Genomic DNA, 23,139 nt, shown 5'->3' on the forward strand with positions numbered 1-23,139 from the left:
AACACATTCTGCCTCTGGTAAGTCCTACAAATAAAAAGGTGCCTTGCAGTTCTCATTCTAAAGTAATTACATAGTCAAAGGGCTTTTGCACCAACCTTTGCAAAGACCAAAACCATGTAACCAGGTGGCAAGAAGGAAACACAGTTTATTATTTAAAAAATACATTTTAAATGCTGTAAACTTCTCTAAACTGTAGTAACCTTCTCATAGCATAAGTGCAGGAAATCAGTGCTTGGATTAGGATGTGTTTTATTTGAACAAATTGCAATGGGGAGAAAAATGTGGCAGACTGTTAATGACAGCACTACAGCTGTATCTAAATTTCATTGAATTGGTAGCAACCCCTGAACTCCCCTGAGATCTGGCTGTGGTTTAAATGCCTAGGGAAAAACCCAGCAATGCATCACTAGAGTCCAAGGCCACAGATCATAAACCTTTTATTCCAGCACTGCCCACTCCGGAATTTTTGGACTTAATCATGTGTCTGAACATGCACACAGATATGCAGTAAAGGACCCTCCTGTAGGCAAAAACCACCTGGATCCTGGCTGAAGTCTGTGGTGGTTCAGAATTGAAATAAAGCCCCTAAGCTCTTCCTGAATCTTTGCATTTTTATGCCTGTTTGAGTAATGCCAAGCAGCCACCAACAGCACCACAGTCAAAACAAAGCACAGAGGGAAGTCCCTTGCATTTCTTGTTTGCATCAGAAAACATGGCCATGAGCTCCCGTGGCCCACCACAGTGTTGAGCAGGGCCACAGTGGGGCAAACCTCAGCTCTGGCCCCTGCTTCCCTAATTCAGGATGCAGTCTACATTTGTCCATCACTGGCTAGAAACAAGGAGAGGGAATCACAGATATGGACCTCTTTCTGTTAACCATCCTCCCAAAGCCAGGCCAGAAAACAGCCTCTCCTGCACATATATATTTCTGTATCCTCTGGAGCACTTGTATCCAGGGCTGCAGAGCATATGGCTCTAATAGGGACAAGGAAAGTTTAACAAATTTGAAAACTAACCTAAGGAAACCTAGTGACTTAAACCTAATTTAATTTTAGGTAGTAATTAGAATGCTCTCCTAGGATGCAGAGAATGCAGGTTTAATACCTTTTGTCTGGGAGGTTATGCCTTTTCCCTCTGCTTAGGAAACTGAAGTTCTCTAAATTCTTCAGTAGAAGCAGGCTGAGAGTAACTCCTGGATGTCTGCAAGCCCTTCAAGTTTGCAAGAAATTACCTCGCCCACTAAGCAAATGTGCCAAGGCCAACAACAAAAACCACCTTTAGTCTCCACTGGATTGCTTAAGGGACATCTCTGAATGACCAATCCCAACAGAAGCAGGCATGAAAGGTCTGGAGAGGAGTGGGAGCCCATACACAGTCCTGCAGCCCAGTGCCACTGTACCAGCATGGCAGACAAGGGCAGAGATGGTGTTGCACTCTGAGGAGACACTGATTTCTGCTGCTGAGCTTGGAGAGATTTTCAACCTGTTTGGATGCTCACCATCTATATTTTAAGGTCTCAACACCAGCAGTGGGCAGGGAGAGAAGGTCTCCTGAGGCTGACTGGTGGGCTGTGGGGGCTGCATGAAAAGCATGAAGCAGCGCTGTGCCAGCAACCTGCTCACACCAGCCTGCACCAGCACTGCTCTGCCTGGGTCACACAGGGACAGCAGGGGCCAGCTCAGGCCACTCAGGGGGACAGATCTACCTCAGTCACAGGCCACTACATTGCTTCTGGGCACACACTATAGCTGTGTTTACCCCTCTGAGTGTGGTGTTCAAGATGTTAATCACTGCCACAAAATGACTCACTTTGTTTTCAACTCGCCACCCTCAGATTGAAACACTGGACCTTCCTAAGCTTTTCCCTGCAGTCAGAAATGAGCAGCCAGCTGCTTCTCACTGAGCAGGTATCCACAATCCTCCCAAATATCTTTTGCACAAGCTGAGCAGTCTTAGCTCTTTAAGCTCCCTGAAAAGCATCTCCAGTCTTCTTAACATCTTACCATGTGTTTAGGTGTAGCAATATCATGTTGTGAGCACTGAATCAGCTACAAATTCTGGGACTTGGCAATGGGTTTTCAATAAGTCTAAGGAACCTAGGTGATTTAAATCTCAGTTAAATCCAAGGAGAATTTGGTAACTCATCTCAGGATGTACCAAATTAGAGAAGGCTAAGAGAAGGACAAGGCTGCATCCAATGAGAAGCAATTGAGTAGGCTGTGACTCTTTTAAAGTCTGGCAAAGAGAAGAAAAATCAGGGGATACATAATAGATGTATAAAAAATCATGGATAGGATGAACAGGATAGATTGACTATTGTCTCTACCAGTGCAAGGACCAGTGCCCATCAGATAAAGCTGTTGTAGTCACATTTGAAACAACAGGAGTGGGATCTTCATGCAATGGATGGCAGTGAACTCCTTGCCAAGGTGATTGGAGACAACAGAAGATGATATGGACTCAAGGACAGCCTGGAAAAGTACTAAAGAGAGAGATCTATAACCATATGGGCTTACAAAGTAGACAGATCACTTAAGACACAGGAAATCATGCTGAAATAGTAAAAGCTGAGAGGCTAAATGGAAGTATCACATGTGCTTGTCCTCCTTTTGCTCTTCCACAGGTCTTCTTATGGCCACCATTGGCCATAAGACAAATACAGGCTATAGAGGCCCTACAGCAATAAAGCCGTTCGTATGCCTTATATGGAGACAAATATCTTCAAAGAAGTTTCAAGAGTCCACTTGATTTTTATAAAACCACTGGGTTCAATTACCTCTGAATAAGGTATCTGTTAATCCTCATTCTTGTTTCCCATGCTCATGCTTACTATAGTTGGTCTTCCTCTTTTATTTCTCCTTAACTCTCTGTAAGGGCAATTAATTTCCTTTGGAGTAAAACACTTTTTCAAAAAATACCATAATTGCTGATTTGTCACTAAATACAAGCTTGTGGTTGAATTTCTTATGACATCTGTATGTATAGAAAAATTCTGTGGTAATGCAGTAGATCCAGGCAAAGTAGACTAGATTTGCCAACTCTGTTTTGCCAACATTTAAATTATACCAATAACTACAAAGTAGCAAACAATCACTACCTTGATAGAGTGTATTTACTTAGGACAAAATTAATTTTGGCCAGCTAACAGGGAGCATAAAAAGCCCACCATCGCAGTAGTGTCTCACCAATAACAGTGTACATGCTTCAAATATTGTATGGGTACTGAGCACTAGAACACCAAACAGGACTGAAATACTGCTTATATATACACCCAGTGCAGTGGTGCCCTGCACATGATCCATGTAAGGGAACACCATGGACATGTCCCTATTAGTCCTGGAACTGAGGTACCAGTGCTGCCAACAGGACAAGTCCTTTTTGTCTTTAATAAGTTCTCCCATCATGATGGTAAACAGACATTCTGCTGCAGCTGTGAGCTCTCATCTCTGCCTTCCCTGCACTTTTAGATTAAGTTTTCCTAAACACAGTCAGAAAGGAGTAATTTTAGTCTACCCTTTCTAGATAGTTAAAAATAAAGGGAGAAACTAGGTTATATTAGAGAATGCTGAGTGCAGCAGAGTGCTTTTCACAAATCTCACCTGCATTATATGGAGATGTAAATAATGCTTAAAAAGAACTTGGCCTCTATGACATTTAGGTTGCTTTTAAATATCTTTATTTGACATTCATTGGGCTTGGAACCAATTCAATTGCAGCAGTTGTAGCACAAATATCATACCATCTTTCACCCAAATCTATTTTCAATACCACTCCTTCAATCCACACTGAATAGAGAGACCAATCATTCATGCTAAATTCCAGGCGTCATGGCAAAAAGCTGTATTGAAACATTACTTCAATGTCAATCTACCACAAGCTGAAAATGGAGAATATTATACACAGACTTTCAGAATTTATCGACTGAAAAAGAGAGCAGGAATAAAGACTCATCAGAGATGAAAACTTGTATATTTGCAGTCCAATCCTCCTGTTTTATTACTCTTTTTTTCCCCCACATTTATCCCATAGGTTGGCTAAGGCAATTTAGGAAACAATAATCACTAAGACACTGCTGTCATCAAGATACACATTTCTGCCTTCCTACCAGAGGCTACCATGTATGAACCCTGAAACAGATCACATAAACTGTTATTCATCCCCTTCAGAGCTAACTGGATTCAATAATCTTTCATGGAAAGCTTTTTTACTCAAATCAGCTCACTACACACCATGGTATTTCTGGAGCATTTGCATTGGCTTGGGCTCGGTCTCTGCTGTGGAGTTGTAAATTCCAGTGAAGGATTAAGAATGCACAACTAAGGGATAAACAATAAATGATAATATCCTAAACTAGAACTTGTGTCTTTGAGCCGAATGCCTGATGACCCTAAATGAAAGCAGAATATCCACAAACTGCAAATTCTGAGAAACAGAATAATTTGATAACTTTTCCAATAGTGATCAAAGAATTTGTTTTCCAAAAGTTGTACAACTAAGTAATAGCATTTGTGAATTTTATGCAACAATTTTGCACAAGTTTCTGTGATTTACCCACACATAAAATCTTCATGTGTCTTGACTCAGACAAAATATGCTGCTGTACTTACTCAAGGCAATTACAAACAGTTCAGTGCCAAGCACTGTGGCAAGCATTGCTTTAGGCAATAAACTTCAGAACTACAGTTCATAATGAAATATTTAGACTTTACTGGCTGTAGAATATATTTTACAGAAACAAAATTTATAATATCAACAGTACAAACCTGATGCTTTATGAGGAATTGTTCCAAGCAGCGGGATATTTATAGTTGGATCAGCCATTATGCCTTTATCCAAAGAGTGCAAAGACAGGAATTCATAGTAGTACTCAGCCTACAACAAAATAAATTAAAAATTTGTATTTACTTTAATTGTATTCACAGAAGCAAACTATTGAACACATAAACTATAGCAGAACTACTACACTTTTCATTATGCCATTTACTGGATTAGTTTCTATAATTTCTTTGAGTGCTTCTTCATCTAAACATAATTTTCAGAAATTTCCTCTTATTTCATAGATTGCAAGTGACAATACACAGTAATCAACATGCAGCATATCAGCAAGGAAAATGTCATGCATATAGTGGACAAATACATAGTTTTACAGAGAAGATGCTTTTTACAACCTACATCATTCTGGCAGACAGCAAAAATACCTGAATGCTAAGCTCATTTTTAAAGCTGTTTTTTGGGCAGAATCCTCCTGCCCAAACTGGTCAGTTCCCTCCTGGAACTGACTGGTGAGCCTGGATGACCTTCCTGTATTATAAGTGCAGTTTAAAGGGCATGGGCACATACAAGTGCGGCATGAGATTATCCAGGCTTGCTCTTGGTTGGTCTGCACAGCTCATTGCCTTGGGCAAACAGTGCCAGGCAGTGAGCAGCCACGCTGCTGGGGCACCACAACAGGACACATATCTTGTTTACAGCTCTGACACTGCCTTGTTCAACCCCACTCCATTACCTTGTTCCAGGGGTGGAGCTGAGAGCTCTCCTACCAAGCTGGCTTCATGTCACTCATTAACTGCAACAACAATGACCTGTTTTGGCGATCCCTAGAAAGTGTTGGAATGATTTAAAAACTACTTTCCACTACCTTAATCCTTCCCCCAGTAAGCACCTGCACTGTGGCACAGATTGCAGGCTCTGGTACTCTTGTCCACGGGAGCCTGGCCTCTCTGTTGGGTCATCTGTTCAAGAATTATTCACATTTGATGCAAAGTGCCATCATGTGTCTGCAGTGTGGCTGTACACACCACATACAGCTGAGATGTATGCACCTTAGCCAGTCACTAGAGGCTTCCACTACTGTCAGTAGCACAACTGCTGGTGTGCAGAGCAAGTGGAAATGAAACTTTTATGTTAAATTGTGGTATCTCATTTACCATGAAGCCTACAAGGGATTACAGGTAATTCTATCTGCTGGTCTCAGGTAAGTGCTTGAGAACCTTAGCATGGGCACTGGCAAAAATGTGTTTCCATCTGCTCACTGACAGCAGATGGTATTGTTCTGTCTACTTTTTAGATAAAACAGTGCAGCAGAGAGATTAAAGCCAAAACTTGGGCTAGTAAATGATAGCTTGCTTATGTCTGTAAGATGTTTGTCCATATCCTTAGCCAGAACAAGGTCCTTTTTCTCCTGTAATACCCTGGTTCCCTAGTACAAGAAGCACTGATGACACCAGAAAAGCACTTATGACCTGGATAGAATGGTTGTTATGAAATTCCTTATCAGCCCTGGCAGGACATCCACTTGCTCTGTAGGGACAGTAAGGACACCCCACAACAGAGAGGAGATGGCATGAGGGGCTGCACTCTACATGGACAATTTTCAGAGGGTGTTGTGTAGGCACAGAGGACTTGCAAAACAATAGGGCAGGAAAAAATGAAAGGTTTTAAGTAGGGGTTAAACACATGGAGTAAATGTGTGAGGGAGACAGGACGTGGAGTGAAACAGTAAGACCAGAGATGAAAAATGAAGTCTGGGGTAATGTTCAAAATGCTGCTTTTAATTAAAAACATTTTTTTTCCAATACAACATACCATGCCAAAATATGAAAAAAGGCCATAAAGTCAGATTGTGAACATTTTTGTTTTCAAATAAAACTTTGTTCAGAAAAATAATTGTATGTCTCCACACATCTATAGAATAGTGCAATGAGTGAGTCAAGGCTCCACTGTCTGTTTCTCATTGGTTAGCTTTGATGTTTGGTCATATCTAAACCAGGTCATAATGAGTTATGACCTGGGATATTAAAACATTATGTTCTTACTATTCTAGTAAACAACAACTGGTAACTAGTCCAAATAGCTCCAGTCCTGTATTTCCATTCCAGACACACTGTTGTAGAAGGTCAGCTTGTGAGCCAGATTCCCAATTTGTAGGAAAAGGACTGGAATCTCATTTTCTAGAGCCAATTTTCTAGTGCCTAAGGACAAAGACAAAAAGAAAGTTCCCCATGGAAAAAGGGACCCGCTGCTGCATGAGCCACAACACTCACAGCTGCTGAAGGAAGTAATTCCTCTAAGCAGGGCAGAGGCGTAGCAGCGGTTGGTGCCTGAGGCAGGAGTCTGCTCTGATGGCACATTCAAAAGATGGGAAGAGACATTGCACAAGCAACAGGCTGCTCAGAAGAAAAGCCACACATTGCACTGTGGAGAGATAACTGCTCTCACCATTTCTCTGCAAAAGTTTGTACATCTGCTGAGTTGACAGGAACTGAACTTCTTGAAATGATAGCATCTAAGAGCTGAAACACCTCAGGTAGATCCAGCTAGCTTAACTTCAAAGTCATGTGCTGCAGAGAATGTTTGCAAATCATGTGTGCTGGATAGAGCTGGTTAAATTTTGACATTAAAGTTCTACACAAAAATCCCAGTCTACAGAGGTTGCACAGTGAAGCAGAGTAGTTTCACTCCTCAAATCTGTGAATACAAAACATGATTTGACTGCCATAAATCCTACGTATTTGGAGAAAATCTGTCTCGATACTAACCCTACATTGAGTCTCCTATATTGTCCTGCTGTAATTGGAGTTGATTGCCAACTCCAATTGCCAATTAACTTGCATTAATCATCATGACTGAAAAGCAAACAACACGCTCTCAGCAAATATTTATCATTCTCCAAACTACCATGAAATTTAGTGATGATGGTTAACTGAAGATACAGGTTTGTGCAATTAAAATACGGTCTAGTGACTACTGTAATTTATGCTGCAAGTAGTCATTGTGAGTGACCTGGTAGTGAGAACAAGATTTGCTTGGACATTGGTGACAGTAAAGGGAAAAAGTTATCATCTGTAATTCTCTTTTCCATCATACAGGCACTCTCATGGGGTTTTTGGGGGGTTCTTTTGTTGTTCTTTTTTTAAAGTTGGCCTACAAACTCTCTGGTATGTGAAGATCTAAATTTGGTAGTGAAGGTAAATCTTAGATGAACAGTGTTGTCAAGGGTGGTGAAGAAAATGGGGTTTGTATTAAATTGCTGCTCAGTGACAATTGCACACTTTGCACTGACAAAGGACTTTCAGCTTGACTTCAGGAAGCACCCAAGAAGAAGTATGCTTTGCTTCTGTGGAAAATCTTTGTTTGAGATCCTCAGAAAGGCAAGGACCCCTGCAGACCTTGTGTGGACAGTCTGGGGAGCTGGTGCTTTCAGGCAGCAGGTAGCCCCAAGCAGCTGCCCTTTAACAGTTCCCCACGTGGGTAAAGCAGAGAGAGGAAATTTCACTTTAGGCAAATAATTCGTTGGTCAGGATTAACTTTTATGGAGTTTGAATGGCTGTTTTCTATAAATCAGAGGAATTTAAAAGGTTATAAAAATAATGAAGCCCTCTAACAAGTATTGTAGAAAACATCTGTCGGCAGTTTGGTTTTAAATGATATACAGTTAAAATTCCTGCAGATCTCCTTTCCTTGGTTCAAGATCTACTGCACTGAACCTCTTCTATCATTCAGATGACATGTTGTTTCTGCCTGATTTTTCTTTCATGTTTTTTCAAAGAACTCACAATAGTATGCTTTATATTTTCTTCATTTTACACAATAGACATAGAATTGTAGTACCTAAAGCAAAGCAGAGTAGCTTGAACTGTTGTATGCTATGGTTCAATAACCTAATGAAATCTACACCCTTTCTAATTAAGAAGCAAATGTATGTTAGCTTTGAAAGTAGATGTAAGAAATTAACTATATTTTCTTCTCATTATTTTAAAGAGATCAATGCTGAATGTTCTGTTATCAATTAAATGACAAATATATTTTAATGCCAATTTTCTATATTTAAAGGAAGAAACACATCAAAGAAGTTCCTTTTTATCCCAGATCCATGAATATTTCTGGCTATGCACACACTGGAAGATTCTACCCTGCATTATCCATAGCAGATGCTCACAGCTGCATATGCCATAAATAAAGTCACGAAGTGAGACAATGTATGTGTTTGTTAGGTGTTTACAGCATGGACCATTGCTTCTCCAAGATATTCACTGCATTAGGTCAGAGAAGTTGGTCTGTGCTCCAAGATGAAGCATGAAGGAAAGTGAGATAAACTCCAACAAAGATTATCTGTACCGTGCATACCAGGCTATTGAAGGAGTCTGGCAGAGTAGGAATTTGTACATATATGCGAGCATTTTGTTACTGCACTGCAGTCTAGACACTGCTGTCATGAACAACATAATGGGGCTCCCTTAGACAAGCAGATAATAAAGTGTCTGCCTACAGACTGCCCATTTTTGTGCTAGGGACAGAACCCATGAATTGGTCCTGTCACAGAGTGGGTAAACCATTTTTCACACCTCAGTGTAACACTCAGAAACTTGCTGTCAGCCTCAGAGGTAGACTTGAAATGGGAGGCATGCTCAACAACATGAAGCAGTACTGAAACCTGCTCTGAGAAAATCAGTTTACATAGAAGACAGGGTAATCTGACTGTCTTCCAGTATCAGCTGCTGAGGGTGTGGGAACGAACTGAAGCAGTAGGGTTAAAAAAACAGAGATGCACACAAAAGGAGGAATAGAGATATTTGCTGTTTCAAATAAATTAAAAAAAGGGCATTAACTAGAACTCAGAGAAATGGGAAACCTCAAAGAAAAATACATTATGTGACATTAGTAATTGGACAATGCTGTGGTGAAATGCTCACAAATCTGTAGAGCCTCTTCTATGCCTGCTTTCTTCTCATTAAGGAAATCATGGCAGATTGAAGAAAATCCATGCACAAGAGGGAAGGAAGACTTTTTAACAGTAGAGTGCATCCCTGCATGAAACTTTCAACAATAACTACTTGTGGTTTTAATGGTTTTAGAAGAATGGTATAAAACTCTGATTTTGCCAGTGGAAGATGACTAACTGGTGCTTAATGTCTCCTGGGGCATTCAGCTGTGGATGGCAGATCAGGTCCTCCAACAGAATGATTTATGAAATTGGAAAAGTGAAATTTATCGTTTGTTTTTAAAAGAAGCCTCAGATTTTGAAAGGTGACATTACAGGGTTCCAAAAATGCCTTGCACTGGGGAGATGGTCTGAAATCTTTGCAGAATACATCAGCTTTTCCTCCAAATATTGAGAAAACAATTTCTATAAAGATAAGTAATATGAAAAAATCACTGCCAAGAAGCTTGGTGAGGTCACAACATAATAGATTTAGATTATATTTGGCATTGTTTCTGGCAGTTGTCTGCTCTTTGGGAGACATGGGAAACAGGGCTCCTACTCAGTCATTTTGAGCAAATATTTTCTCTCACCAGAAGCTGAGCTCTGGAGGCACTCTAGCATTTGAAGCAGTCATTTGAAAGTAATCTCAGACTGGAAGCTGAAGGGCTTGCTAGAAAGACCGGGGTTTGAGAGGAACAGAGTTGAAAAAGAAAAATCCAAGTATACCAGCTGAGCATTAACTCTGAAAATCATCATCATGCCTAAAAAGCAGGCTCCTGAGACAGAGGGACAAATAAAAGCCTAGTACACATTCCTGTCCATCATTAGCCTGCTAATGACAGTACAGTTTTGGTTTAGATCAGAGGCAACCCTTGATGCAGCAGCAACCTACAGTGGGGACAGTGGGCCTGTTCCACCAGGCTGGAGCCTTGGTGGAGCCTTTGCATTTGTGCAAAGAGATGCACAGCAACCTCCAGGTTAAGCACAAGCACGTGGAGACAAAGGCATGCAGCATGAATGGCTTTCTTAAAACAGTCACAACAAATTTACAGCTCCTCAGTGATGAAAGTCTGGGAGTTTCTCATTCCTCTCTCTTGCTTTATTTGGAAACAAAGAAAGCAAAATAGCCCAACTTCCCATATTTAGACCTTTTTTTGTTTAACACATTTTCTGTAATGCATTTTAGTACAGCTTCACTAAATTACTTTTGAAAAAAATTAAGCTGAAAGAAGACAAAATCACTAAGGTTTTGACAAATATGCAGTTAATTATGTCTCGAAAATTTCTAGCAAGGAATGCTACTTCTCTGCATGAACCAGGCCTGGTGCACAAGCTTCCTTTAAATTGTTTTCTCTCATGTCTTACAGATGAAAATTAGATAATTCTGCTTTGGGGAAGGGGAGAGAAGCAAACAGTACACCAAAAAGAGATATACCATTAAGAGTTCAAATTTAAAGTAAGTAAAACACACACAAGCCTTTGCTATCTTCAACAAAACATATTGGTCCGGTATCCTGAAAGCTATTCTCCTGCAAAGTTAATTCTTGTTCCAGCACAGCAAGGGCTAATTCATTCTTTGTTCACCCAGGAAAAGATTAGTGCTCTCTCTGGTGGACATTTAATGATCACGGACATTTAAAATGCCCACCTCCCAAAGCTAATAAAAAAGGAGAAAATTATTATTGCCCTTAGAGAAAAAAATACAAAAACCACTGTCTCATCAGGTTACTTCCTAAGAAAACAAGTCTTTGCAGGCCTGCCACTGCCACCTGCAACACTTCTATGTGGCTCTGTGTACACTGAGAAAAACCCACAGGGCTATTTTCTCTCCCTCACAGCTTGAAGAGTAAGTGAATAGCTTGGTTGGCTGATCCTGGGTGGGCACCTTTAGATTATAGTCTGTTTACAGTTTCAGGCTTTGGATAGATTTATTGATAATTAATATTTACCCTGAAAATTCTTCACAAGGAATGTAAAATAATTTCAATAAAATCTTTACAATTAGGGAAGTGATGCCACTAACAAGCATTCAGGTTAGTTATGATGGGGATCTGAACAGACACTATATTTAGTTAAGCAGAATAGTTCTAAGAGCAAAAATGTAAAGCTTAGAGATGGTGGCTCATCTGATACAATGAGGGAAAGCTCACAGACTAAGAATAAGCTAATCCACCTCTTGAATGGTGGTAAACATGGATAATGCATACAGATTCATTTTGGCCACACTTCAAACTTCCAACCCTTTGTTCTTAAGCCTCACAGAATAGCTTTGAAGTTGAGGATAAAGCTCCTCTAGCACACCATTACTAAAGAACAACCTTCTGATTATGATCTCATGAAAGTGTAATCAATTACTTACACAAGTTAAAAGCGTGGCAAACAGCAAAGGTCACATAATTGGCCTTTATTGAGTCCATGTGTTTCTATCTTGGCTTTAACTGGCACTCCTGTGTAATAAATACAAATATCTCTCTTCAAAATGTAAGCAGTGAACCTTCTCAAAAGTTATGAAATCTCACAACAGCTTCTGTCAGACTGGAGTCCTTCAAGCATTTCGAAGAGAGATGCCTCCACTTTTGTGTACCCGTGTGACAGAAAGTTTGCAGCACCTCTAACTGAGAGTTTCTTTATTTATTGCTCAGCAGATACTGGTCTTCAGCCTTATTTTACAGGAAGACTAGTGTTTAAAATTTGAAAAGATGCAAAAACTCAACTCTGTCCTGACTAGCCATTAGGAAAGACTTTCTTAACACTGCTCTCTTTTAATACCTACTGCATGGATTTTCAAATACATTTTTTGTGAAAATTGAGAGTAATTTTTTTCTTATTTCATAGGCTGTTGTTGATCAAAGCAAATTCTAGATACTACTGTGAAAGAAGAACTAAATTCACTACTAAGTGCTTTCTAAGTGTATCTGAAAAGGAACTTGTGTGTTTGCTGTTGTACCTGGAATCACACCGATTTTTCTACCAAATGAAGACTCTGCTAAATGGACATATATTGCTGTCATATTTCCACGTACTATAGAGGTGCCACAGAGTTCTGTTCTCCATAACTATACCCTGAATTATTCAAAGCATGATGGACTTCTCTTCAGAGTAAAGCAAGGAAGAATAATCCTATCCCCAGTTTCTGGTGGGAATCTGAACAGGTTCTACAAACAGCTTATCTGTCTTCTGGACTGTTTCCATAGGCAGGGTCAGCACAGCTTCATCCCTTGGTTACAGTACCAGCTTCACAGGTCCAGTCCTCTGAGCTGAGGTCCAGTGTATTTCCCAGCATTTAAATGAAGTATCTTGTTTAAAACCAGCTCATCCTTGACTTCCTGTACACTCAAAGGACAGAGACCAGTGCTTGCAGAAGAAAGTTTAGCCCAGCTAGAATCTGATTTACCTGCTGTCTTGAACCACCTTTCTTTCCCTCCCTGGGTGCAGGTGGAGTCTATCTGCAGCATAGGCATCTTCACAAAGCCCGGACTCTGCTGCCTTGACAGAGGGTCCAGCTGAGCTTCCAGATAAACCTTTTAAACACACTTGCAGGAATAAGGCCCATTAAGAAAGGCAGGAAGTTTATTTTGAGAAAACTACATCATTCTGTTGTGTTTTTTTTTATTCTGGATAACGTGACCTATCCTGTGTCAGTCTAAATCCTGACAGGGAGGGCTGGCAGTTAAAAGTTCCCAAGAATCTTTTGCAGAGACCCTAACCTCATTTTTATTAGAGAAAATGCATGAGGAACGGCAGCCTCAGAAATGAATGTGTGGACCTCCCCAAGCCCAAATTTACCTGTGATAAAAACAGGCAGGAGTCTAATGACAGCAGAAGTCTGCACTCTGCTATAAGACAACTGTCCCATTTGGGATTCCAGAGTCAGAGTCTTGCTAAGATCAGAGATATAACTTACTCCTTGATGAATATCTGTGGTAAATCTGGTCTGCTGTTGCAGACTGGGACCAAATTGTTCTTTTTGCCACTCAATGCATTCCAGATATGTTGACAATCCCTTATTTGTGCTGGTGTCATAGGCTGCTGGAGATTCCCCAAATACCCTAAACCAGCCTTTATCAATGAATGAAGTGAGTAGCACTGGGCTCCACAGCATTTTCAGGAAGAAAAAAATTGCTGAAGGGGAACAATGTCCCACAGCACAAACCTTGCTGAGCAGTCAGGTCTGCTCTCTACATCACTACAGGGCACAGAAATGGCTGAAGAACCTCAGTATGATCCATCACCTACTCTAAATCAGGAAGGGAGAAAGACCTCACTCCACTTACTTCAGTCTTTGCAGTCAAGGACAGGAACACATACATATAAACCTAGAGACAGGTATTTCTGTTGGAGTTGTTGGGTTTGGGAAGTGGTGGAAAGGCAAGAGATTTTACAAGAAGTTGCAGAGATTGTGAGCTTTTTACCCCCAGGTCACCCTTCCTCCTGCCCAGAAACTCTCAGATACCTTGTCCTTTAAAGTATTTACTAATTAACATAATTTAATAAATTTATACGGTTTGATTGTATTTTACAGGATGAGGAAGCCCTTACTTTTGGAGGAATAAAGGTATTATATAAATAGGATATGCCTGTTGAAATGTTTTATGTCTAATTCTGGTGTCAGGTGATTCATAGAATCATAGAATGAAAGTAGCAGTGGCATCATGATACTATAAAAATTATGAAGTTTACTGTAAATATTTGGTGAGACAACTAAAAAGGGAATATTAACTAAGCAGGATATTCACACAGATACAATTCAAATGTGGACGCTGTCAGTGGGCAGGATAAGGCGCAGATTTTTTCCCATCAAAGGAAAGTTACAGTTAGGTCAGGTAAAAATGTGAAATCCATGGTTCTTGATGTGATGAAGACTTCTAATTTTTGCCCTTAAGGATCAGTATAAGCTGCTCCATCCTGTACCTAACACCAACACGTCACAGGTCTGATTAGAGGGAATCAACATGTTGACCTAACACCAACACGTCACAGGTCTGATCAGAGGGAATCAACATGTTGGGTTACAATCTTTCAGCCACCCTCCCTTGCCAATACAGAAGTCAGATCAAGCCTATGCAATATAAATAGAGGTTCCTGTGCGGAAGGAAGGAAGGAAGGAAGGAAGGAAGGAAGGAAGGGAGGGAGGGAGGGAGGGAGGGAGGGAGGGAGGGAGGGAGGGAGGGAGGGAGGGAGGAAGGAAGGAAGGAAGGAAGGAAGGAAGGAAGGAAGGAAGGAAGGAAGGAAGGAAGGAAGGAAGGAAGGAAGGAAGGAAGGAAGGAAGGAAGGAAGGAAGGAAGGAAGGAAGGAAGGAAGGAAGGAAGGAAGGAAGGAAGGAAGGAAGGAAGGAAGGAAGGAAGGAAGGAAGGAAGGAAGGAAGGAAGGAAGGAAGGAAGGAAGGAAGGAAGGAAGGAAGGAAGGAAGGAAGGAAGGAAGGAAGGAAGGAAGGAAGGAAGGAAGGAAGGAAGGAAGGAAGGAAGGAAGGAAGGAAGGAAGGAAGGAAGGAAGGAAGGGAGGAAGGGAGGGAGGGAGGGAGGAAGGAAGGAAGGACAATGCAAAACAAAACAAAAATATCAATCAAGGTAACTGCCAATGTGCTTTGCTAGCAAATCAATTCTCAGCTCTTAGTGTGTTATGCATATCATCTGTTGCTCATGATTACAGACCCAGATAACTGCATTTTGCCTCTTCTTCTTCTCTGAAGTGTGCTCTGCTGTGCAACCTGCCTGTTCTCCCTGACAGTCTCTGCGAGGAATATTGCAGCCACATAACTGCTTGCAGAAACTTTATGTGTGGCTTCACAACAGGAAAATAAATTTGTTTCAACCTAGTAACTCAAGTAGACTCTGTTTCAACAGCTCAATTTATTTCCCAAAACCTCTGCAAGAAAGATAACTGGCTAAGGCTCAAACTTGGCAAAATGAGACCAGTGTTTGCTGCAGTTTAGAAGCAACAGGTTGAAGTTGGGACTTGTACTCCTTACTGAAGGTGTTCAGTGGACTTGATTATTTACCTATGAGGACTTAAGTCTCCAATTCCCTTTGGCTGTATCAATATTCACACATTTGCAAGTTGAGGGCAAGGAGAAAATATTGCAGGAAGAGCTTAACTTCTGTTCATCAATAAGTTGCGATTTGTCCATGTCTTCCACGTGTTCTGAGAAAAATCAGGTTCATAATCACAGTACTGAAAGCTCTGTTCTGTGATGGTCAGGATAGTCCAAGAGCCTGCCCTCTGCTTCTCTGGATAGCTGTTATTGCAAAGGCTGGCCCTCTGGCTCTTGCTTCTGATTTCTGTGCTTCAGTGTTCAGAGCTGGTGACAGATCTTCTCATTAGTGGGCTGCTGTTTGGGAGTTTATTTTGCCTGGTGATGGGCCAAAACCTGGGGCTGGGAGATTGCCAGGTTTGATGTCAGGCATATTTATTTCCTTTAGGATCAGCTGGGTTTAGCTAGCTTTTTTATCCAGGCAAAGGGGCAACTTCAGAGGATTTGTGGGACCAGCACTGAAAGCAGTATTGGTCTTCAAGTTATTTATTGAAGTATTTAGCACTAATGACAGCAAGTGCTGAAGCAGCTCAAAGGTAATTGCCCATTTTTCCTTGTATGGCCAAAAAAAGATGGACTCCACCAGCTGATTGGAAAACAAAGCAAACTTTTATTCTAGATGCAAAAAAAAAAAAAAAAAAAAAAAAACAAAGCAAAAAAACAAAAAAACCCCTGGGGTTTTCTTATTGTAAGGCTGGGAAAAAAAATCTACCCCAAATCATTGAAAGCCAGTGCTAAGGTGTTCTATGAACAGAACATACTGTGGTGGACTTCAGATATCATAGCTGGGTAAAGCTTCCTAATGCCTCTGTACAACAGTATCAGTGTCTTTCCTTCATTTGTGTTTGGTTTTTTTTGAGGCAGATTTTGGGTTGCTGCTTCACTGTGAGTATGAGACCCAGGACTGACCTCTGAGGTGGACCACCAGCAACTGCTCTCCAGCTGGAGCAATGCACCTTGCTCATCTAAGTGCCACTTCTCACTTCTGCAGCTGGAGTGTGGTGGGAGGCAGTGCTGAAGGCCTGGGCTCCATCAGGCACAGCCCTGCCAGCCAGTCAAGGTGGGTATTACATTTCCACCATGTCAGGGCTACAGTTCACTGATGCAGTGAAGAGCTCGGCCACAAATAAACTGTCAAAAAGCAAACAAAAACCTCCCAGCAAAATGAAAAAAATCCACAATGGTAAAAGAGATTAGTACAAGTAAAGTAGAATCTTTCAGATGGTGGAATTTGTATAGAAAAAGGCAAATAAAAGAAGAACAAACCCTAACAAGCCAAATGTAAACTCACAGGAAGGCAAAACAAAAGAGATTTTGGGATGCATTTTCTTGAAAGCTTTAAATATCAGGTACTCATTGTTCTGGCCTAAGGTATCCAGCTCTTGAAATTCTGTTCAATGTGATGCAAATATCCACTACGTAATAGTTTTGAAAACTCTGGGGCACACCATATTCCTCACATATCTGCATGCTCTAGGAAGAGTGTGGTTCCTTACAGGTGTTTTGTATGTACATAAGCCACTTGGCTAGAATCAAGTTGTAGCTACCTCAAAAAAACCTCTTTGGAAAGTATGAAAGCAAGAGAAGATGTTAATACATGAAAAAAACTTTCAGTTAGTTCAGTTAGCTCTCATTTTTGTTAGTTCTTTCTCTATAGCATTACTTGTTAATGGCATCAACTTTGGACCACTAAGAACATACCTGTGAAACAGTCTGTAAAAAGAGGTGATGTTGCCAGAAAACATTTTCACTTCCACAAATAGGAAAGAGAAACAGAGGAAGGCAACACAAGAGGAAAGCCTGGATTTTCTTTTTCAGAAAAATTGTTAGCAATACAGGGAATGAAATCTGTACAATTTCACAAAATATAGACTTGAAGTTTGGGATGTCCTTGTTAGTTCCAATGCTTTTCAACAGTTATGTTGTACATTACAGCTACTACTGTAGAACTAGTGAAAATACTTTATGACTAGTTTATTTTTTGTTTAAAATGGATTATTTATAGAAATGATAAACAATGAAATCTTGAAGAACTGTTTACTTAACACAAGTTTACACTGCGGTGTAAAAAGAATAATTGTGTAGTTTACACACATGCCATGTAAATTACTATGGAAACCAGATGCAGCTTACACTACAAGGTGCCTTGTAACTCATCTCTGCTGAGCAATAAATCCCCCTTTTCTTCTTGGCAGAACTTTGAGAAACTTTACTGCTGTTTTCTATCAGCAGATAGAACAGATGGCTGGCACATGCCTGCTCCACTAAGAAAGTGGGATCTCGACAGTATTACTTTGATCCCTGGTGGCATGTCTACAACACTGAGATGGAAAATACCACAGCTGAGTAGAATCTAAATATTAAAGGTTTTGAGCTGTGCTTTTGATTTGAGAACCCCCTGTCTAAAAATCCTGCTCACAGTATGTAAACATCTTCACATTCCACATAGAAATTTTGGTACAGAGGTCAGAAAACAAAGTATTTCCCCAGTTTGGTGACATGGAAGTGCAGTGAAGGTACCACTGAAAATCACAAAAGTGTGAGTTTACGCAATTACCTTGACCAAACTTTGAGAAGAGCCATACTTTCATTGGAAAAAAATCTCCTAAATTTTGCATATTAGACTTTTTTAAGCTGAAAAGCATCACTGTAATGACTAGTTATGAATAAGATATTTACAAAAAAATTCAGCAGTTTCTTTGAAGAAAAATTTCCTTTGAAGAATTAGGTTTTGAAATTCAATACTTTATGTTTTCTTTCAGTTTACCAGGGAAATAGCCATGTTTGACTGGAGCATCTTATTGCACCCCTTATGCCTTAAAATTGGTGGCCTGGTAGCTTTCCTCTGAGCAAGGAAGCAAATATTCCCCCAGCATAGCTGGATATTCCATTTTTTCTTTATGGTCAGGCTACATCTCAGCAATATAAGACAATTTCAGACAACTCAGCTGAGCTATTCAGGGCTGATGGTCACATTGCTGAGATCAGAACCAGCCTCCAGGAGCTGTTAACTACACAGCATTCCTGACCTTCACTTTACAATATAGAAATGATGATAGAAAATGCGCTGAAGACTACATTCCCTCTTTCTCAGAGGTAGGCACCTTTTTGATTGACTCAAGGTTGTCAATAATTCTTTGAGACTTATTTCAGATGTCATGTTATGCATTCAACCAGGCACCAGGAGAGGAACTATGGGCTACTCATAACAGTGGGGAGGGGGAAGTGAGCCACCACAATAATTCATCTGACCACAAATACATATCTGAAAGGAAAAAAACAGCCTGGGCAGGTTGTGGCCCAGACTGACTATTTCTCTGGATCAGACCAGAGAATGCTACACAACAAAAATTCCAACTTGATTTTTGGTTTATTTTTTCACCTCCTGTCTATTAAATCAACTGGGCTGCTGCTCTGTCACTGAGCACTTGCTGTCTGGGAAATAATCTACTTTTTAATACAATTCTCTTCCACTAATATTCTCCAGGATGTGAACTTAATTTTGCAGCTGTCAGAATGCCCACTGAAAGTTAAAAATACATGTTGGGTTTTGTAGATTTGGAGATTAAATACTTGTCACAAATTCTTAAATGCTGTAGAGATTATGTTATCATTGAAATCTTTGGTAACTTTCACTAGTGGACACATGTGGAAAACATGTAAACATGTTGCAGCATTAATCACTGTGATAGGGTTTCACTTGTCCTTCCTCAGAGGACAAGACCACTAAAAGCCATTATATTTTCTTTTGGAAAAACCATCCAAAATAAGAGCAAGAAGCACACCAGTGAGCTCTAGTGGTTACATGGATGCATGCTATTTACTACATATTATCACTGATTTTTGCTTTTTTAAACCTATCCATTCAAAGAAATTTGTAACTGTCAATCTATGCAGATTACATTTTTAAAGAGAACATAGTACCTGTAATGTTATGCTTTAATTTATAAGTAGAAGTATAAAGTGCATAAAAACATGACAATCCCATTTTGCAGTACTTTAACATTCTTGTCACCCCCAGCTCATCCTGATTTCACTAGCAAAAAAACTATATATTCAGCACCCTCAGATCCTTAAATTTTGGGTTTCCCCTGTATTTCCTAATAATTAACTAGAAGTAATGGACTAGCAATTAAAAGTGACTAATGAATGCTTTTTTTTTGGTTAATGCTTTCTAGTGAAAATTATTTTGTTTGCTTATCAAATTAAATCTTTTTCACATAAAATGCATTCAGGACACAAAGGTCACTGCATCAGAAGTGTAACACATAAATGTAGTGAGTTTCAAGCACTTCTGTTTCCACAGAATACAAATGCAATCTAGTCCTTAAAATGTACCTTTCAAGAAGCCATTTTTCAGTTAGAATATTCAGCCATGCAGGACTGAGAAGCATTGCCACTCCCCAACCTCAAACTTGGATTATCATTTATCCCAGGAGCAGGTAGATGGGATCTGCCCACTGGATATTTATACATCCTAAAGTGCCCTGCGGGGGATCTCAGGCGCGGTGGGTTGACCTTGTCTGGCTGCCAGACACTCACCCAGCTGCTCTCTCACTCCCCCATCTTGTTGATAGAGGAACTGTGTAATGCCATGGACATCCTGCACCTACTCAGGAGAAGCCTTATATCTGTAGACCCAAAAGGGTCTAGCTATTCCTAGAGGTGGGGCATACAGTACTGGGAGCCCCCAGCCCTTGGAGTCCCAGAGAAACATATTCAAATTTCAACTGGGATACAGGGTCAAGAGGTCTTTAAGGCACAACACCCACAGAAGAATTATTTCAGTTTTACCAAACAGGAGGCAACAGTATGCTAGTTAACAGCTATTTTGCAGAAAGCAGTCTAGCACTTCAGCATTTCAAATGCCTTTATTCTTTCAAAAGGTACTAGTTTCCATTTCTTTTCCTTCTTCCTTTTTTGCTTCTCTTTCCCATTTCTCTTCTTTTCTTTTCCTCTCCTCCTCCCTTCCACTTCTCATTTTCCCTTCTCTCACTTAGGAAATTCCCAGAAAAGTACAGAATAAAGGTAGTAAGTTGTTAGCACTTCCCTGGATGTGTTAATGGAAACTTCTAAGAAGATGTATACTTAAAACCAAATTGGAACACTGGAAAAAAGTAAAAATATACTCATTTTTTTCCCTCATAAAATATTGGGAGTTCTGGAGAAACACAGAACTTTTTTAACCATTTAGGTATTTCACTTACTAATTATGCTTTGTCTAAGAGGAATTCGGTAATTTGGAAAATAGGAAGAGGACTAATGGGTCAAACACCTTTGCAGCTGCTCAGAAAGGATTTCATCCTGCAAGTGGCATCAGGCAGAACATTTTCCTATACTGTCTTTAAGCCTGTGACTCTTCTCACCGAAATCAGTATTGGAACCACCTTTTCCTAATGACCTACCTGTAGGCAGCAAAGGAAGGAGAGCAGAGCACAAGAAGGAAATCCAAGAGGACAGTGTTCAGTCTAACATCTTGATCACCCATTAAAAAAAGAGCTAGTTTTATCATCAACAACAACTGAAGCTGGCAGAGAAATGGAACAGAAAACACAGTTCCAAAAGACAGCAAAAATTTCTAGGTATTTAAATGCCAGCCCTGGGCTTACAAAGTTGTTTTCTCTGTAAAGCTTGATGGGAACGCCAAAAACCTAGAGCAAGGCAGCCTTTGTGAGCAAGTTTTGTCTCTCCACATTCACCTTCCTCTCTGGAGGAGGGGGTGAAGCACTTCCTAAACCCAAAGGCTTTGTGAGGACAGCAAAAATTGCAAGGGCATCAGACAACACCTTGAAGCCAAACAAATCCTGTAGATAGAGAACTTTCAAAACAACCAAAACCACAACAAAATTTGTGAAGCTGCAATTAGCTGAATTATACAATCAATGATCACAATTTAAATGGAAATATTGTTTCATCTCTATAAATTTTTTTATTGCATAAAGTCAATGTTCAGCACTGTAAAAATGAAATAATTTTATCCAGGATTTTACGCCACCATGTTTTTTCTGTATCCATGATAATGTACACTAACAAGTTTCAGCTTTATGCAAATCCAACATATGTTGTCAGTGTGTCAAATCATACATATGTTTCTTCACAAAAATATGTCACAGATTCTTACATTTTCAACAAAAGAATCCAACAGGATTCAATAAACTACAGATTTATGTGGTTTTACCAATTTAACTTGGTAAAATTAAGCCCAGAGAAGAGAATTGCTATTTAGTAGCATTACAAATTAAGCCTGCACATTTAGTACATAGAGATCAATGAAGAGCTGTAGCGTACGTTCATAAGCTAAAGACGAAAGTAAACTGCATCCACGGAACTACCGTCCGGTACAAAATTCTACGGCAAGTGCAGGCGACTGGGATGTTCCTAGTGAGTTCAGTCTCACGCCTCACCAGCCTGAGGGTTCTCCGGCCCGGGCGGCCCGGCGCTCCCACGCACCCTCCAGCCCTTTGCCAGCGCGCTTTCCCAGCCATCCATCCCAAGGCGCTGGCAGCAATCCCTTCTCCCCGAGCCCCCGCCCGCGCCTCGGACCCCCGCACCCAGGGCTGCCCTAGCACGCCTCGGAGAGGGTTTTCTCAACTATTCCAAGGCCAAACCACCTGCCTGGGTTTACAGAGCGTCCCCCGCCCTTGCCGCGGCCCAATCTCGGCACCTACCCGTCCCGTTGCCTGCCAAGTGAAGTTCATGGCGTGGATGCCGACGGGGATGGCGGGCATCCTCTGCTGGGCTTTCCTAAAGTCGTGGGTGAACGGGGCCATCTTCCCCTCGGACACGATCAGAATATCCTCCTCGAAGCCTGCGGAAGGCAAAGGGGCGCAGTGCGCGGCAGCCCCGCCGGGCTCGGCTCCGGGCTCCCGCCCGGGTCAGCGGCCGCACTTACCGATGAGCACCCGCGCCTGCTGGGCGTCGATCCACAAGTAGAGGGTGTCGGGCTGGCGCGGCGCGGCCCGCAGGCTGCAGAGGCTGAGGGCGCCGCAGAGCAGCGCGGCACAGCACAGCCGCCCCGCCGGGGCCATGCTCCCGTACCGCCCGCCCGGGGCTCGCCGGCTCCGCTGCCGCTCCTCCCTCCCTCCCTCCCTCTGCCGCGGGGCGGCCCCGGCGGGGCGGCGGCAGCGGCGGGGCGGGCACGGGGAGGGCGACGGGCGGCGCCGCGGGCGGCGGGCGACGGGCGGCGCTCGCTCGGTCCTTCCCCCGCCGCGGGGGGCGGTCAGCGCTCCGGGGCTGCGGGTGGCCGCCCGCTCCCGCAAGAGCAGAGCCGAGAGCCGGGACCGTGACCCACACCCGTTCTGTCACAGGGGACCCGTGACACCGCAGGGTCGCACCCTGTCGCGCGTCCCGCCCCCCTCCCTGTGCTCGCCCTCCCCGCAGGGGCACCCTGGCACTCCGGCCGTCA

The 23,139-nt window shown here is 41.6% G+C and overlaps 1 protein-coding gene across 1 annotated transcript in view; it reads right to left on the reverse strand.

The window, feature by feature from the left end:
- The window catches only part of WIF1 (WNT inhibitory factor 1), a 37,885-nt gene extending 15,095 nt beyond the window's left edge, over positions 1 to 22,790 (reverse strand). The window contains exons 1-3 of the mRNA XM_059472166.1: positions 22,627 to 22,790; positions 22,403 to 22,542; positions 4,764 to 4,872 (exon numbers count right to left, since the gene is read on the reverse strand). Coding sequence (XP_059328149.1) covers positions 4,764 to 4,872; positions 22,403 to 22,542; positions 22,627 to 22,762 — 385 coding nt within the window. The 5' untranslated portion in view covers positions 22,763 to 22,790. The remainder of the gene's footprint in view (positions 1 to 4,763; positions 4,873 to 22,402; positions 22,543 to 22,626) is intronic.
- Positions 22,791 to 23,139: the final 349 nt, after the last annotated feature.

This window comes from Ammospiza nelsoni, chromosome 5 (genome assembly GCF_027579445.1).
Source record: "Ammospiza nelsoni isolate bAmmNel1 chromosome 5, bAmmNel1.pri, whole genome shotgun sequence".
In the NCBI taxonomy this organism is placed as follows: Eukaryota; Metazoa; Chordata; class Aves; order Passeriformes; family Passerellidae; genus Ammospiza; species Ammospiza nelsoni.